General features: G+C 38.4%; 1 protein-coding gene across 2 annotated transcripts in view; it reads left to right on the top strand.

The window, feature by feature from the left end:
• The window catches only part of LOC124795290 (balbiani ring protein 3-like), a 259,410-nt gene extending 249,280 nt beyond the window's left edge, over positions 1-10,130 (top strand). For both annotated transcript variants that reach the window (XM_047259248.1, XM_047259249.1), the window contains 5 exons: positions 1,020-1,271; positions 2,793-2,979; positions 4,271-4,392; positions 4,515-4,741; positions 7,642-10,130. In XM_047259248.1, the coding sequence (XP_047115204.1) occupies positions 1,020-1,271; positions 2,793-2,979; positions 4,271-4,392; positions 4,515-4,741; positions 7,642-8,166 (1,313 nt within the window). In that variant the 3' untranslated portion in view covers positions 8,167-10,130. The remainder of the gene's footprint in view (positions 1-1,019; positions 1,272-2,792; positions 2,980-4,270; positions 4,393-4,514; positions 4,742-7,641) is intronic.
• The last annotated feature ends 7,417 nt before the right edge of the window (positions 10,131-17,547 follow it).

Below are 17,547 nucleotides of genomic sequence, written 5' to 3'. Positions count from 1 at the left end.
ATTTATGGACAGCTCTGCAGAATTCATGGTGTCAACTCCCTCCAGCACTACTCCAGACATTAGTCAAGTCCATGCCGTGTTGTATTGCGGCACTTCAGTGTGCTTGCATGATATTAGGCAGGTATACCAGTTTCTTTGACTCTTCAGTGTATATAGACTAAACTGTTTACAGTAATTTACTCTCTGTTGTAACTTCTTATTCATAAAGAATTCTCAAGTTATATTGTTTTCTGCTGCTGTTGATATTAATCTACACTCGTCTGACCAGAAATCCTTGATTTGTTTCCATTTCACATCACTGAGCCCCATGATATCTAGATTGAGCCTTAGCATTTCCCTCTTCAGATTTTCTAGCTTCCCTGCCACATTCAAACTTCTGACATTCCATGCCCCGACTTGTAAGACATAATCCTTTCATTGGTTATTCACTCTTTTTCTCTAGGTCATATCCCCATTGGCGGTCAACTCCCAGAGATCCTAATGGGGGACTAGTCCAGAATCTTTTGCCAGTAAAGAGGATGTTGTGCCACCTTTTTCGATTAAAGACCACTTGTTCTGTGGATACACTTTGAAATTGAGTAATTACGGTAATGCAAATCCCAGGGTAGGAACAACATTTGTATGTTTAACATATTGTGTGTATAATTAGCATATTATTTGTATTTCTGTGTCTCTGGAAACATGGTATTGAAGCTCTGTTGACTATCTCTTCACATTTTCGTGATTGTGCCTGTTGCTCAATGGCGTACTGTTTTACCACTTTGCTCATTCTGTTCAGTCTGTATGTTGCCACTTGCTGTCATAAGTATAACAGTATTTAAGTATAACATAATAACATAGCACAAAGTCAGTATATTAAGTATTTTAATCATGTGCTTTTCCACCCTGAATGCAAAATCAATGTGTCTAAAAACAGAAATTGTTGTTTTTATAATATCCTGACTATATTTGTTGTTATCTACTGTGGCTCCTTTGTAAAAATATTTATTTCTTAATTGTTAAATTTATTTTATTTACAGTTCTGAGTCAGTGTGAACGTCTGCGGGAGAAAAACCAAAAGATGGCAGAAATGTATAAGAAACCTACTTTCATTCCAAATTGTAATCCTGATACAGGAAACTGGGAGCCAGTTCAGTGCTTGAAGCATGTTGGTGTTTGTTGGTGTGTCAATAAAATTGGCGAACATGTTAAAGGATCACTTATACGTGGTGATTCACCAAATTGTAGTTCCCGGCAAGCTCGTAGACGAATGGATGTGGAGGAAGATACCTGTTAGTATTGGAACTGAAAATATCTCTTACATATTAATGTAGAATAAGATGATGCAATTATCAAACAATGGAAAATCCAGGATAGACTGTAACAGTATTATGAAAAGGATAGTTGCTACTCACCATATAGCTGAGGATGCTGAGACGCAGATAGTCACTACACAAACAACTGTTAGAAAGTGAGCTTTTGGCCAACAAGGCCTTCGTCAAAAATAGACAAGATGCACACACACTTTCATGCAAATGCAACCCACACAACTGTGTGAGTTGTGTTTGCATGGGTGTTTGTGCATATGTTGTCTGTTTTCAATAAAGGCCTTGTTGGCTCAAAGCTCACTTTCCGACAGTCTTTTTATTGTGCCTATCTGCAACACAATATCTTCACTATATGATGAGTAGCAACTATCCTTTTCATAATATTGATAGATCCAATTATTTCACACTCTTCCAGTACCAACCATATGCCTTTAACCTACGTTTTTCTTGGAATGAATGGAGGTACAGTGAATGATCATTTGACAACACCAGCAATGATAGTCCATTGATTAAAAATTATAGCATATTTTTATTAAAACTAGCTTCTTAGTTACTTATTAACAGTTGCTTGTATTCTACATCACAGCTAGAGGACTCATTACAGCCATGATTAGAACAAGAGATTTACCTGCTTTGGCTAACCGCTGTAAAAAATAAGAAATATAAATGTATGCTGCAGCAGTCAATATGTTAGTAAATATCCTTGTACGTAATAGCCCTCTTCGAATGAAAATCCTCTAGTACTTACCACATTGAATGTAATCTCATTCACTGCAGCCGTATACGGCAAGCCATAAGCCTTAGGCGTTCACTGTATAATTGAGGTGCCGAGAACCATAAGGGCCTAAGGCAAATCATTGTCAATTGTGAGTCTAGTATTTATTGAAGTTTCTGACATCTGTTGATTTTCTGGCAAGTCAGATTTATCTGTGCTGTAAGTCGCATTGTATGTATGGACATTCACAAAATACTGTCTCACTGTTTCTTTGATATTCACTTAAATGTGGGCTTGATGACAGTGTGCTTTAGATCCTCAATATTGCCAGCTAACATATTTACGCAAAATTAATATTTTTGAAAGAGGTCACTATGGACTGTAATGTGAGGAATATTAACATAATTGTTGTGCCTAATCATGTGTTATTTCCTGGATTGCCTTGGACATTAAATAGTCCTGATGAAAGGTAGATAACTAGAAAAAATACCTTGGACCTAGAAAAATGGATAGAAAAAATAGTGCATTTTAGAGATAGAAATTGTGGCAGTAACGGTGCCAGTATGTCATTTGATTGAAAATTGATTAGAATATATATATTCTGCACAAGACTTAGCAAAATATTCCCTTGTCAAACAACTAGTCAGACTTTGTCTGTTACTATATTTATTCTACTTTCATATGGTAGAGCTGGTCATCAGTTATTAAAACTTTCCATAGTTTTGCAATGTGTTAAACATAAGGTATAATTTTTACCTTCTCTTTCACAGTGGCAGAAGAACTCTTAAGAGAAGTGTCTCAATTAATTGCTCAAGAAGAATATATTCCAGATGTGTTTGTGAATGAAGAGGACAGTATTATGTTTGAAGATGGTTTTAAAACAAGGTGCCAAGCACAGAAAGAAAAATTGTCAGGTGCCAACTCTGCATACTCGGTCGAATGTGATGCTGAGGGCAGGTAAAAAATTAGTTTAACTTACTTAGTCACTGGCTCACAACTCTGAGTTACCATACATATTCATTATACAAATTTCTTTAAATGTTTCATTTGTAAGTGATAGTACATGAAAAAAGTTGCTCCACAAATATAATTACGAAAGAAAAAGAAACAATAGAATGCGGAGATTTCACAGAGGAGCAGGAGCAAATGTATTGTAATATTTTTATATGATATTACTATAACAAGAAACCTGTGGCGGTTAGAAAATGTAAGGGAAAGAATACTCCAAACACAAGTCAAACACCCAGCAGTAAATACTATCCAATGAAGAGGATAATATTTTCATGATTTTTAATTTATTTCTTTTTCTTCGTCTCTTCTCAGGCAGAACGGGTAAAGAAATATACCAGAATTGATTTTATGGCCTTTTAGATGAAATTCAACATACCCACTGGGTTCTTAACACTGATGCCACAGTAAACACTGTAATATTCACCATAGCTAAACATGGAATACTACCTTTATATTATAATAGTTGTAATTTTCAGTGTCCTACATCCATGCAGCAGGTGAATTGTATCACTCTGTCCTCCTTCACAAAAACAGGTCAAATTAAAACTTTGTACTTCCTGGGACTCTAATGCATATCATTACTTTTTGTTGCCTCTCACTGATCACTTCACACTGGCATTATAGCAATATCCCTCTATCCCTAACTCTTTCTACTTTACCGATTCTTTCTGTGTTGCAAGATGAGCCAGGAATTTTTGACAAATGTTCTTTGTTGTTAGTGAAAAGAATGAGTTATTCTTACAGGTACGGTGTCTTTCATGGGGATTTTTTGAGTGATCTCTTTCGTGTAGAATAGCTATGCATGAGAAGTTAGCAGCAGAGAGATAGCTCTGGCTATGACAAAACTCCAACAATGCATGAATTGAAGATTATTTGTGATGATGAGACCAAAAACACCCTGTTAATCCCAAACAGTGACTTTTGAGTAATTTTTCTTTTCCCCACAAAAATGTGCTCTTTTATCTTTTTAGGGACTTAATTCCTTATTTTCCTATGTTACGTTTAGTTCCAGCTGATCAATTGTGATATAATCCTAAACCACAAGATTATTTTTTCATTAGTGACAAATGTGTAAATAATACCCATTAGCATTCAAAGTATTAGAGTTTGAAAACAAGGTAATTACTGACTCCTAGACTTAAAGAAACATTTAAGTTCACAAACTCATAAAAGTATTGAGCATTGTCAAAGTTTAAGTATTCCAGCACTTTTTTCATCTGTGAATATTTATTCTCAGATTTTCTCCGACACAATGTTACCCACGGAATTCAGAGAAATTTCCTGAATGCTGGTGTGTTGATGAAGCTGGGAATCAACTTCCTAATACCACTACATTTCAGAGAGGCTCAAAAATATGTCGTGAGTGTTCTTACAATGTCTATTTTTGTACACTTAATTCAAATGCACAAAATTTATACATAGTTAAGTGACTTCAAGCATAGTTTTGTGTTAAATGGTACTGATATCACCATTATTTCCAGTCCCTACGCCAGTGCAAGCTGTTGACATCACTTTGGGCTTTCATGGACATTTCAGCAGATCGCTTGAAAGCAAACTGGAAACAAAGATAGCAAAATTGTTGTTTGATATTGGTGCAAAATTGAAGGACAATGAACTAAGAATTGAGGCCCAGCCAGATACTATATTTATAAACTTTTCTGTGATTGGCAGCAGTAAGGTTGACGTGTCTTTCTTCTTGGAGCAAATGGTATGTTGACTTAAGTTGCAAGAATTACTTTTGGAGGTGGCTCTCATTTTCATGTTTTCTTGTCAGTTTGTGTTTACGTGTTTATTTATACAAATGCATACTTACTTGTGATTAGTAGATTCATAACTTTCTACAATGTGACTCAATGGCTTGGTTGTTGAATGTCTATGAATCCAAAGGTTCAGGATTAAATCTCTGTCATAGGTTTTTTTGCTGTGACTTATTGGTTATTTCATGTCTTACAATGATTTATTAATATGAACAATGTAGGAAAAGATAGATTGCAACTTATTGTAAAGAAGAAACTTTAAGTTGAAGACAGGCTTAATTAAAAGACACTTACACAAATTTTTTGGCCGCAGCCTTCATCAACAAAAGAGAAACACACACCTTACATACACACAATCAACCACACCTTGCACAGACATGGCTGCCAACTTTGGAAGCTCAGGCCAGAATGCAACTATCATGTGGGATGGCAGCAGCAGTCTGGATGGGGTGGGGAAAGGGAAGGGATAGTAGTGTATGGGTGAGGAGACAAAGGAACACTGTCTGGCAGAGTGTACAGGTATTAGAATGTCAGCAGGCACAGTGACAAGAGGCTGTGGGCAGGAAGGTGGGTTAAAAAAAGGAGCAAAAAGAGAGGAGCAGGAAAGATGGGTGGGTGCGTTGGCAGAGGACAGCAAGCAAAGAGATTGTGAGGCAAGAATGGGGAGGAGATGGTAGGACAGATGGGGTGGAAACAGTTGGGTGGAAGGTGTGGGGACAGTATGTTATCATAGGTTGGGGCTGGGCTAATTACGGGAGCAGAGAAAGTGTTGTAAGGATAACTCCCATCTGCACAGTTCAAAAAACTTGGTGGTGGAGGGAGGATCCAGATGACTCGGGCGGTGAAGCAGCCATTGCCATCAAGCATGTTGTGCCACAGGGTGGTCTGCTATGCTCTTGGCCACAGTTTGGTGGTGGCTGTTCATCTGACGGACAGCAGGCTGTTAGTCACACCAGTATAAAAAGCTGTGCAGTGGATGTATCAGAACTGGTAAACGACGTGACTGCTTTCACAGGCCTGGCCCCTGATGGGGTAGGATAAACCTGTGACTGGGCCGGGCCATCTATGAAGCAGCCATGTCATTTACCAGCCCTGCTACAACCATTGCATAGCTTTTTATATTGGTTTCACTTCCAACCAGCTGTCCACCAGGTTCAACAGCCACCACCAAACTGTGGCCAAGATCAGAGTAGACCACCCTGTGGCACAACATGCAGCTGAGCATAACATGTTTGATATCAATGGCTGCTTCACTATTCAAGCCATCTGGATCCTCCCTTCCACCACCAGCTTTTCCAAACTGCACAGATGTGAGTTATCCTTACAACACATTCTCCACTCCTGTAGTTATCCCGACGTCAATCTATGGTAACATAATGTCCCCACACCCTCCATCCAACAGTTTCCACCCCTCTGTCTTATCATCTCTTCCCCATTCTTGTCTCCCAGCCTCCATGTTTGCCATCCTCTTGCAATGCTCCCACCCATCTCCCCACTTCTCTCCTTTTCATTCCGTTTTCCCCACCTCCCTGCCCCACAACCTCCTGATGCTGCACCTGTAGACATTCTAGTCCCTGCACACACCACCAGTAAGCGTTCCTCTGTCACCCCCACCCATACACTGCTATCCCTTCCTCTTCCCTTCCCCCTCCAGATCATTGCAGCCATCCCACATGATAGTTGCATTCTGGCCTGAGCTGCCATAGTTGTGCATGAGGTGTGCTTGCTTGTGGGTATGAATGGTGTGTGTTTCTCTGCCTCTCATTTGCTGGTGAAGGCTGTGGCCAAAAAGCTTTTTGTAAGTGTCTTTTAATTATGCCTGTCTACAGTTTTACATATCTTCTTTATGGTAAGTAGCAATCTATCCTACATTTTTGATATACCTAAAGTTTGTCTGTGGTTGAAGTAATATTATAATATTAAACTTTTATACAGGGTGATTCAAAAAGAATACCACAACTTTAGGAATTTAAAACTCTGCAACGCCAAAGGCAGAGCTAAGCACTATCTGTCGGCGAATTAAGGGAGCTATAAAGTTTCATTTAGTTGTACATTTGTTCGCCATTTCAGCCAATAAAGTTTTTGGTCCCTTTTTCTTCGAAGGTGCTACTGTAACTGGACTCAGTATCTGGAGATGTTAGAGAATTGGCTGTTCCCTCAGCTCGAACAAGAAGCACAACAATTCGTATTTCAGCAGGATGGAGTGCCACCACATTGGCACTTATCTGTCCGTAACTACCTGAACGTCAACTACCCGAGGCGATGGATCGGCCGCCAGGCAGCCCGTGACAGAGCACGTCATCACTGGCCTCCAAGAAGCCCTGATCTTACCCCCTGCGATTTTTTCTTATGGGGGTATGTTAAGGATATGGTGTTTCGGCCACCTCTCCCAGCCACCATTGATGATTTGAAACAAGAAATAACAGCAGCTATCCAAACTGTTACGCCTGATATGCTACAGAGAGTGTGGAATGAGTTGGAGTATCGGGTTGATATTGCTCGTGTGTCTGGAGGGGGCCATATTGAACATCTCTGAACTTGTTTTTGAGTGAAAAAAAGCCTTTTTAAATACTCTTTGTAATGATGTATAACAGAAGGTTATATTATGTTTCTTTCATTAAATACACATTTTTAAAGTTGTGGTACTCTTTTTGAATCACCCTGTATTATATAATTCTTCGGGTAAATCCAAGGTCACAGAAAGGCAAGGGTGTACCACCACCATAGGATAGACTCATGCCAAGTCTTTTTTATTTTTTTGTAAGAAATACTTGAATAGCTATAATTTAATTTGTTCTTCATGAGACAGTGGCATACTGCATTAACATATGTACATCCTTTTGTTTTTCAGGTCAAAAATGAAAAACTGATCCTCAATATTGGTGAAGGTCGTGCAGCAAAAGCTGATATTACAATCTCACGCTTCACTCATCGATTGGCGGATTATGACTCAAATGACATAGAATATTCAGACCGTATAATAGCATTAGAACACCGAGAAATAGTATCCCAGTCAACAGTGTCGATGATAACTCCATATCAAACAGCAATCATTGTACTCTGTGTTGGGTCTGCCTTTATTATCTGTATATTGGTTATTGTCATCATTTTATACAAGAAGAAGATTGCATCCTCTGAACTTTCAGAATCTCTTAATGAAAAGTGTGCAGGACTGGATCAAAGATTTTTAGCTCAAGCTCCAGCAATATATGTGGTGTCCTTGCCACCAACTAAAACCATGAGTGATGAATCCTCTCATCACAAATCAAAAGAGATTCCGTGTCAGACCAAAGACAGGAAGGATGGGGTGGCAGATACCGTTGCCTCAAGTGAAGCAAAACTGGAAGACAGCAGGCCAGATAATGATGTTGTGTAACATTTTGATGGTGCAGCAGAGTTGTGGTCCTTCTCTTTAGACTGAACTAATTGTGACACTCAACTGGTACAATTGAGGAAATGATGACTATGTGAAAAAGAGCTGGTTCACAGTATGAAATGCTTATTTCATTTGTGTATTATATGTATATTCACCAATGAGTTATTTCATTATTTTAACTTGTAGCTCATCATCATCATCATCATCATCATCATGGACTGTTCACATTCCTTTTCATACTACATTTTTTTATTCATTTTAGCAGCATGATATATCTGCAAACCATCTAAATATACATTTAACTCTTTTCATATTAGGTGTCATCAGTTTGAAGTGTATTACTACTGTGATGTGCCACGTTGGCCACTGCTTGTATTCCAAAGAATGAAGTTGTTATTTTGCTTGTTTGCTTCCTACTCTGAATGAATTTGAGAAAACTATGCACAGAAAGAGAAAAAAAGCATGTTATCTTTGCAAAGGCTAAACTACATCTTTGATACACTGGACTGTCAAATATTAATTGTCTCTTTCAACAATTTGCATTACCAAGTGATTTAGTAAATAGTTTCGAGTCATGTAGCATTGGAAGGACATGTGAGCTGCAGGTATCTGGCATATAAAAAAATATTAAGTAGTATTCAATCCTCTTGGTAGGGAGTGACTGCTTAAGTTTCATCTTTGTGTAATTTTCAAAGAAATATTCATTAATTTTTGATTATAATACTAACAATCAGTTAAATTTTGTATTAGCTCTTTCCCCTAAGTAAAACAATGTCTTTCAAATTTTACTAAATCTGTAATGTAACAAGAACACTGTACATTATTTGTCCTTTGATTTACTGTAATTTCAAAAGGAAAGGACATTGTTAACAAACACTGAAATGCTACATATGTATGTATTGCATTTAATGGAATGCAGCTGTTATGATGGAAAAATCTGAGACAGACAGTAAGGATCTTCACTATTTGTTTAATTTTATTAATGTTTCTCAAATTTTCATTTTTATGCTGAGTAAAGTACTTTGAAGCTGACTGATTGCACAACAGAAATATTTGCAAACACATGTCACAATTGGACTGACTGAGAGCTTCCACACCAACAATGCAAGTAATGTGCAACCATTAGCTACACCAGTCATATTGGGTGGCTACTTGTATATAACATAATGCAATTAATTACCAAAGACAAAGCATCTCAGATGTGTGATAGACCATATGTTTATTCTGCTGAGTGCAGCTTAAATATTCATGAAGGACACAGGTTTTGAAATGGCACTTGAAGAAACTGCATGTTTGGAAGACACTTGCTGCCTTAAATTTCTGTTTCATGCATGGATTATAATAAAAAAATGTAAGACATTACTATGCACACAGAAAAAAGCCATGTTTAAACATTTGTCCCTAAACAGAAGATAAATGTGCTCAATGAGACAATGGATACTTATCACTGAGCACAGTACATTTTGCATAGATTTACATATCTTACTTATAATGCAGGGCACTTATATTGAAAAGGACAAAAAGCAGTTTGTAGTGTGATAGCTTTGAAAGTACTCTCATACTCCATAGCTAAGTGAGGAGATATTTCTCTCTCTCTCTCGCTCTCTCTCTCTCTCTCTCTCTCTCTCAGGAGAACACATTTGTAGATAGTTGTGTAATGACATTGACTTACAATGTAACAGCAGCTAAAATTGTGTTGCTCAGTATCAATATATATATTCTTTAAATTGTAAGTTCAGTGTGTCATTGCAGCTTACCTTACAAACCCCAAGTAACAATTGTGTGTACTTAATTATAAAAACTAGTGACTGAAGTGTGACACCTTATTTTATACTTTCAACCACATTGTTTGTGTCGCTAACAAATGGAAAGGTACCAGTAAAAATCTTGGTGCTACTGTTTGTTGTTCTGTATGACTTAATAATATTTTGCAATAAAAATATAAGACTGAAACAAAAGATATCTCATCAAGAAAAATGCTGTAAAGTATATATCCCATGCAATATAAACAATATGTTACAGAAGAAATGAGCAATTCGGCTTGTTTCTGCAAGTGTGTGACATTTGTAGGGATGGATGCGGTCTGCTTTTAGATGTTCCACTGTAAAATTAAGCTGAACATAAATGATTTGGTAGCACTATAATGGGTTGCACAATGAGAGCACTGTCTCTAACTCTTTTTCAGTCCCTCACTAATTTATTAAACCAATCAGTGTCTACTGTGCACAAAGCTAGATACAGATGTAAGGTAAGTAATGCGTGAAACATGTTAACTCAGTTTATGAAAAATAATTTTTATTCATTAATTCATCATGTCACATAGCACAAATAATAAAAGAAAGCCATAATGGATAACAATAAAGTGGCTTTCAGCTTATTTCTGCAGAATGTATTAATTTAAGCTGCTATATTCATCTGTTCTTAGAAACATTATAACAAACATAAGAAAATTAGTGGAGGACTATTCAGTAGCTACCATTGTATTAAATAGCTGCTCTTTATTTACTACTACTGCTTGCTTGAGACTTAATTTTCCAAGGGCAGCACTTCCTGCACACACTAAAAGGGATACCTATTTATAATAAGTTTGATTATTTATCTCTCTATTGAAAACAATTTTAACCTTCTAATCTAGATAAGAATTAATTTTATTGACTAGTGTTTATAAGATATATTCTTAAATTTTCTTGGATTCCTTGTTATATTTTTGCAAGCAACCTAAAGATCTTAGCACCATAAAACACAACTCTACACTGAATCACAGAAAAAATAAAATAATTAATGGTACTAATAAACAATAAAAATAATTTTGCAGATAAATGAAAAAATCTTTTCTTCACGAGAGTTCCATAAATGATGATTTCATAAATACTACCTGAGATGGGAAGAAATTTGTGTGTGTGTGTGTGTGTGTGTGTGTATGTGTGTGTGTGTGTGTGTGTCACACACACCACTATACCTCTCACACACTTCATTCCCACAATTACTATTACTGCTGTGAGGTACATTCAATAAGTAATACAACACAATTTTTTTCTGAAATCAGATATAGGCTCATAAATGACACACGTAAGAAAGAGGGCTCCGAAGTGAAATCTTCACTTCTGAATGAACTCAGCAGCAGATGTTCAGTGTCCTTCAAATTTTTTAGGCCATCATTTGTATGTGTATCAATAAATGTTTTCATATACTAGTCTGAAGATAATATTTAGAAGATAGGTTGACTGCAGGGAGTTGCAGACAGGCCCAAGCTGCTGGAGTTGGCGGTCATGTGTGCGTGAGGTGTGCTTGCTTGTGTGTATGAATTGTGTGTGTTTCTTTTTTGATGATGAAGGCTGTAGTTGAAAGCTTTATGTGAGTGTCTTTTAATTGTGCCCGTCTCAACGTGTCATCTTTACGGCAAGCAGCAGTTTGACTTTTCCTACATTGTTGATATCCATATCGTAGTTAATTAATTTCAAAACTCCTTTCTTTGAAGTTAATTGTCTGATTTGATAGTGCTGTATTATTTTTTAAGTAGCATTTATGGGGAAAAACATGAATATATTCTTCCTTCCATCTCTCTACTTTCTACAGCATATTAGTATGCGCAGAAGAAGCTAACTATTATGTAGGGCGCACACGACCCACTGTTGGTCACTGACAGTTTTGCCGATTTTGACAGACATTATGTATTCTAAGATAGGGAAGGAGACGACCTATGAAATAGTCAGGCAGATAAAAAAGATGAGACATATTGTATTTTCCAACCAATTCAACCCGATCTGACTGTTGGAGATAACGATGAAGCATTCGCGTTTAAATAGGCATAAGCACACGACTGTCAATTTAGTAGTCAGACAGGAGGGGTAGAGAGAGGTACAGTTTGCAGCACAAGTACTAGCAGTCCCAGAACGCAGTCAGTCCCCTTACTTCTGTGTACCTAGTGTTGTTCCACTGGGAATCTTCCTGCATTTCACTTTGATTTTATAACATTGCAACTTTTCCGTATTCAACGGCATCATCTGCGAATAACCTCGTGCAGCTTCTGACGTTATCCACAAGGTCGTCTATATACAAGGTGGTCCATTGATAGTGACCGGGCCAAATATCTCACGAAATAAGCATCAAACGAAAAAACTACAAAGAACGAAACTAGTCTAGCTTGAAGGGGGAAACCATATGGCGCTATGGTTGGCCTGCTAGACAGCGCTGCCATAGGTCAAACGAATATCAACTGCGTTTTTTTAAATAGGAACCTCCATTTTTTATTGCATATTCATGTAGTACGTAAAGAAATTTGAATGTTTTAGTTGGACCACTTTTTTTGCTTTGTTATAGATGGTGCTGTAATAGTCACAAACATATAAGTACCTGGTTTGTTGTTGTTGTGGTCTTCAGTCCTGAGACTGGTTTGATGCAGCTCTCCACGCTACTCTATCCTGTGCAAGCTTCTTCATCTCCCAGTACCTACTGCAGCCCACATCCTTCTGAATCTGCTTAGTGTATTCATCTCTTGGTCTCCCTCGACGATTTTTACTCTCCACGCTGCCTTCCAATACTAAATTTGTGATCCCTTGATGCCTCAGAACATGTCCTACCAACCGATCCCTTCTTCTAGTCAAGTTGTGCCACAAACTCCTCTTCTCCCCAATCCTATTCAGTACCTCCTCATTAGTTATGTGATCTACCCATCTAATCTTCAACATTCTTCTGTAGCACCACATTTCGAAAGCTTCTATTCTCTTCTTGTCCAAACTAGTTATCGTCCATGTTTCACTTCCATTCATGGCTACACTCCATACATATACTTTCAGAAACGACTTGCTGACACTTAACTCTATACTCAATGTTAACAAATTTCTCTTCTTCAGAAACACTTTCCTTGCCATTGCCAGTCTACATTTTATATCCTCTCTACTTCGACCATCATCAGTTATTTTGCTCCCCAGATAGCAAAAGTCCTTTACTACTTTAAGTGTGTCATTTCCTAATCTAATTCCCTCAGTATCATCCGACTTAATTCGACTACATTCCATTATCCTTGTTTTGCTTTTGTTGATGTTCATCTTATATCCTTCTTTTAAGACACTGTCCATTCCGTTCAACTGCTCTTCCAAGTCCTTTGCTGTCTCTGACAGAATTACAATGTCATCGGCGAACCTTAACTTTTTATTTCTTCTCCATGGATTTTAATACCTACTCCGAATTTTTCTTTTGTTTCCTTTACTGCTTGCTCAATATACAGATTAAACAACATCAGGGAGAGGCTACAACCCTGTCTCACTCCCTTCCCAACCACTGCTTCCCTTTCATGTCCCTCGACTCTTTATAACTGCCATCTGGTTTCTATACAAATTGTAAATAGCCTTTTGCTCCCTGTATTTTACTCCTGCCACCTTCAGAATTTGAAAGAGAGTATTCCAGTCAACATTGTCAAAAGCTTTCTCTAAGTCTATAAATGCTAGAAATGTAGGTTTGCCTTTTCTTAATCTAGCTTCTAAGATAAGTCGTATTGCCTCACGTGTTCCCATATTTCTACGGAATCCAAACTGATCTTCCCCAAGGTCAGCTTCTACCAGTTTTTCCATTCGTCTGTAAAGAATTCGCGTTAGTGTTTTGCAGCTGTGACTTATTAAACTGATAGTTTGGTAATTTTCACATCTGTCAACACCTGCTTTCTTTGGGATTGGAATTATTATATTCTTCTTGAAGTCTGAGGGTATTTCACCTGTCTCATACATTTTGCTCACCAGATGGTAGAGTTTTGTCAGGACTGGCTCTCCAAAGGCTGTCAGTAGTTCTAATGGAATGTTGTCTACTCCCGGGGCCTTGTTTCGACTCAGGTCTTTCAGTGCTCTGTCAAACTCTTCACGCAGTATCATATCTCCCATTTCATCTTCATCTAAATCCTCTTCCATTTCCATAATATTGTCCTCAAGTGCATCGCCCTTGTATAGATCCTCTATATACTCCTTCCACCTTTCTGCTTTTCCTTCTTTGCTTAGAACTGGGTTTCCATCTGAGCTCTTGATATTGATACAAGTCGTTCTCTTTTCTCCAAAGGTCTCTTTAATTTTTCTGTAGGCAGTATCTACCTTACCTCTAGTGAGATAAGCCTCTACATCCTTACATTTGTCCTCTAGCCATGCCTGCTTAGCCATTTTGCAATTTCTGTCGGTCTCATTTTTGAGACGTTTCTATTCCTTTTTGCCTGCTTTAATTACTGCATTTTTAAATTTTCTTCTTTCGTCAATTAAATTCAGTATATCTTCTGTCACCCAAGGATTTCTATTAGCCCGCATCTATTTACCTATTTGATCATCTGCTGCCTTCACTACTTCATTCCTCAAGGCTACCCATTCTTCTTCTACTGTATTTCTTTCCCCCATCCTTGTCAATTGTTCCCTTACGCTCTCCCTGAAACTCTGTACAACCTCTGGTTTAGTCAGTTTATCCAAGTCCCATCTCCTTAAATTCCCACCTTTTTGCAGGTTCTTCAGTTTTAATCTACAGTTCATAACCAATAGATTGTGGTCAGAGTCCACATCTGCCCCTGGAAATGTCTTACAATTTAGAACCTGGTTCCTAAATCTCTGTCTTACCATTATATAATCTATCTGAAACCTGTCAGTATCTCCAGGCTTCTTCCATGTATACAACCTTCTTTTATGATTCTTGAACCGAGTGTTAGCTATGATTAAGTTGTGCTCTGTGCAAAATTCCACCAGGTGGCTTCCTCTTTCATTTCTTACCCCCAATCTATATTCACCTACTACATTTCCTTCTCTCCCTTTTCCTACTACCGAATTCTAGTCACCCATGACTTAAATTTTCATCTCCCTTCACTATCTGAATAATTTCTTTTATTTCATCATACGTTTCTTCAATTTCTTCATCACCTGCAGAGCTAGTTGGCATATAGACTTGTACTACTGTCGTAGGCGTGGGCTTCATGTCTATCTTGGCCACAACAATGCGTTCGCTGTGCTGTTTGTAGTAGCTTACCTGCATTTCTGTTGTTTTATTCATTATTAAATCTACTCCTGCATTACCCCTATTTGATTTTGTATTTATAACCCTGTATTCACCTGACCAAAAGTCTTGTTCCTCCTGCCACCAAACTTCACTAAGTCCCACTGTATCCAACTTTAACCTATCCATTTCCCTTTTTAAATTTTCTAACCTACCTGCCTGATTAAGGGATCTGACATTCCACGTTCCGATCCGTAGAATGCCCGTTTTCTTTCTCCTGATAATGACGTCCTTCTGAGTAGTCCCTGCCCGGAGATCCGAATGGGGGACTATTTTTGCCTCCGGAATATTTTACCCAAGAGGATGCCATTATCATTTATCCACACTGTAAAGCTGCATGCCCTCGGGAAAAATCCGGCCGTAGTTTCCCCGTGCTTTCAGCCGTTTGCAGTACCAGCACAGCAAGGCTGTTTTGGTTAGTGTTACAAGGCCAAATCAGTCAATCATCCAGACTGTTGCCCCTGCAACTACTGAAAAGGCTGCTGCCCCTCTTCAGGAACCATACATTTGTCTGGACTCTCAACAGATAACCCTCCGTTGTGGTTGCACCTACGGTACGGCTATCTGTATTGCTGAGGCACGCAAGCCTCCCCACCAACGGCAAGGTCTATGGTTCGTGGGGGGTGGGTGGGGGGGGGGGATGTACCTGGTATCACGTAACATTCCGCCAGTGCAGACGGTATTTGCTTCGTGATACATTACCCATGTTAAAATTGACTGTTTACCAATTGTGAAAAGGTTGATATTGTGTTGATGTATGGCTATTGTGATCAAAATGCCCAACGAGCGTGTGCTATGTATGCTGCTCGGTATCTTGGATGACATCATCCAAGTGTCCAGACCATTCACCGGATAGTTACGTTATTTAAGAAAACAGGTAGTGTTCAGCCACATGTGAAATGTCAACCATGAGCTGCAACAAATGGTGATGCCCAAATAGGTGTTTTAGCTGCTGTCGCAGCTAATCTGCACATCAGTAGCAGACAAATTGCGTGAGAATTGGGAATCTCAAAAACGTCGGTGTTGAGAATGCTACATCAACATCAATTGCACCAGTACCATATTTCTATGCACCAGGAATTGCGTGGCAATGACTTTGAACATTGCGTACAGTTCTGCCACTGGGCACAAGAGAAATAACGGGATAATGACAGATTTTTTGCACGCGTTCTGTTTAGCGACGAAGTGTCATTCACCAACAGTGGTAACGTAAACTGGCATAATATGCACTATTGGACAACGGAAAATCCACGATGGCTGCGACAAGTGGAACATCAGCTACCTCGGCAGGTTAATGTATGGTGCGACATTATGGGAGGAAGGATAATTGGCCCCCATTTTATCAATGACAATCTAAATGGTGCAATGTATGCTGATTTCCTACGTAATGCTCTATCGATGTTACTACAAGATGTTTCACTGCATAACAGAATGGCAATGTACTTCCAACATGATGGATGTCCGGCACATAGCTCACATGTGGTTGAAGCGTTATTGAATAGCATATTTCATGACAGGTGGATTGATCGTCGAAGCACCATACTATGGCCCGCATGTTCACCGGATCTGACGTCCCCAGATTTCTTTCTGTGGGGAAAGTTGAAGGATATTTGCTATCGTGATCCACCAACTATGCCTGGCAACATGCGTCAGCGCATTGTCAATGCATGTGCGAACATTACGGAAGGAACTCGCTGTTGAGAGGAATGTCGTTACACATATTGCCAAATGCATTGAGGTTGACGGACATCATTTTGAGCATTTATTGCATTAATATGTTATTTACAGGTAATCATGCTGTAACAGCATGCATTCTCAGAAATGATAAGTTCGTGAAGGTACATGTATCACATTGGAAGAACCAAAATAAAAAGTTCAAACGTACGTTCTGTATTTTAATTTAAAAAACCTACTTGTTACCAACTGTTCGTCTAAAATTGTGAGCCATGTGTTTGTGACTATTTCAGTGCCATCTATCATAAAGCGAAAAAAGTGGTCAAACTAAAACATTCATATTTCTTTATGTACTACATGAATATGTAATAAAAAATGGGGGTTCCTATTTAAAAAATTGCATTTGATATCCATTTGACCTATGGCAGCACCATCTAGCGGGCCAACCACAGTGCCATCTGGTTTCCCCCTTCAAGCTAGACAAGTTTTGTTCTTTGTAGTTTTTTCGTTTGACGCTTATTTCGTGAGGTCACAATCACTGGACCACCCTGTATACTGAACAGTAATGATCCTATAACACTCCCTTCGGATACACCAGAAGTTATTTTAATGTTCTCTCTGATAGGAATGATAATCTGTGTTCTAATTGCTAAGGACTCTTCATTCAAGTTATAAAGCTAGTCTGATATTCTG

Source organism: Schistocerca piceifrons, chromosome 4, assembly GCF_021461385.2.
Source record: "Schistocerca piceifrons isolate TAMUIC-IGC-003096 chromosome 4, iqSchPice1.1, whole genome shotgun sequence".
NCBI classification, from domain to species: domain Eukaryota; kingdom Metazoa; phylum Arthropoda; class Insecta; order Orthoptera; family Acrididae; genus Schistocerca; species Schistocerca piceifrons.
This window is presented reverse-complemented; position numbering and strand designations above follow the sequence as displayed.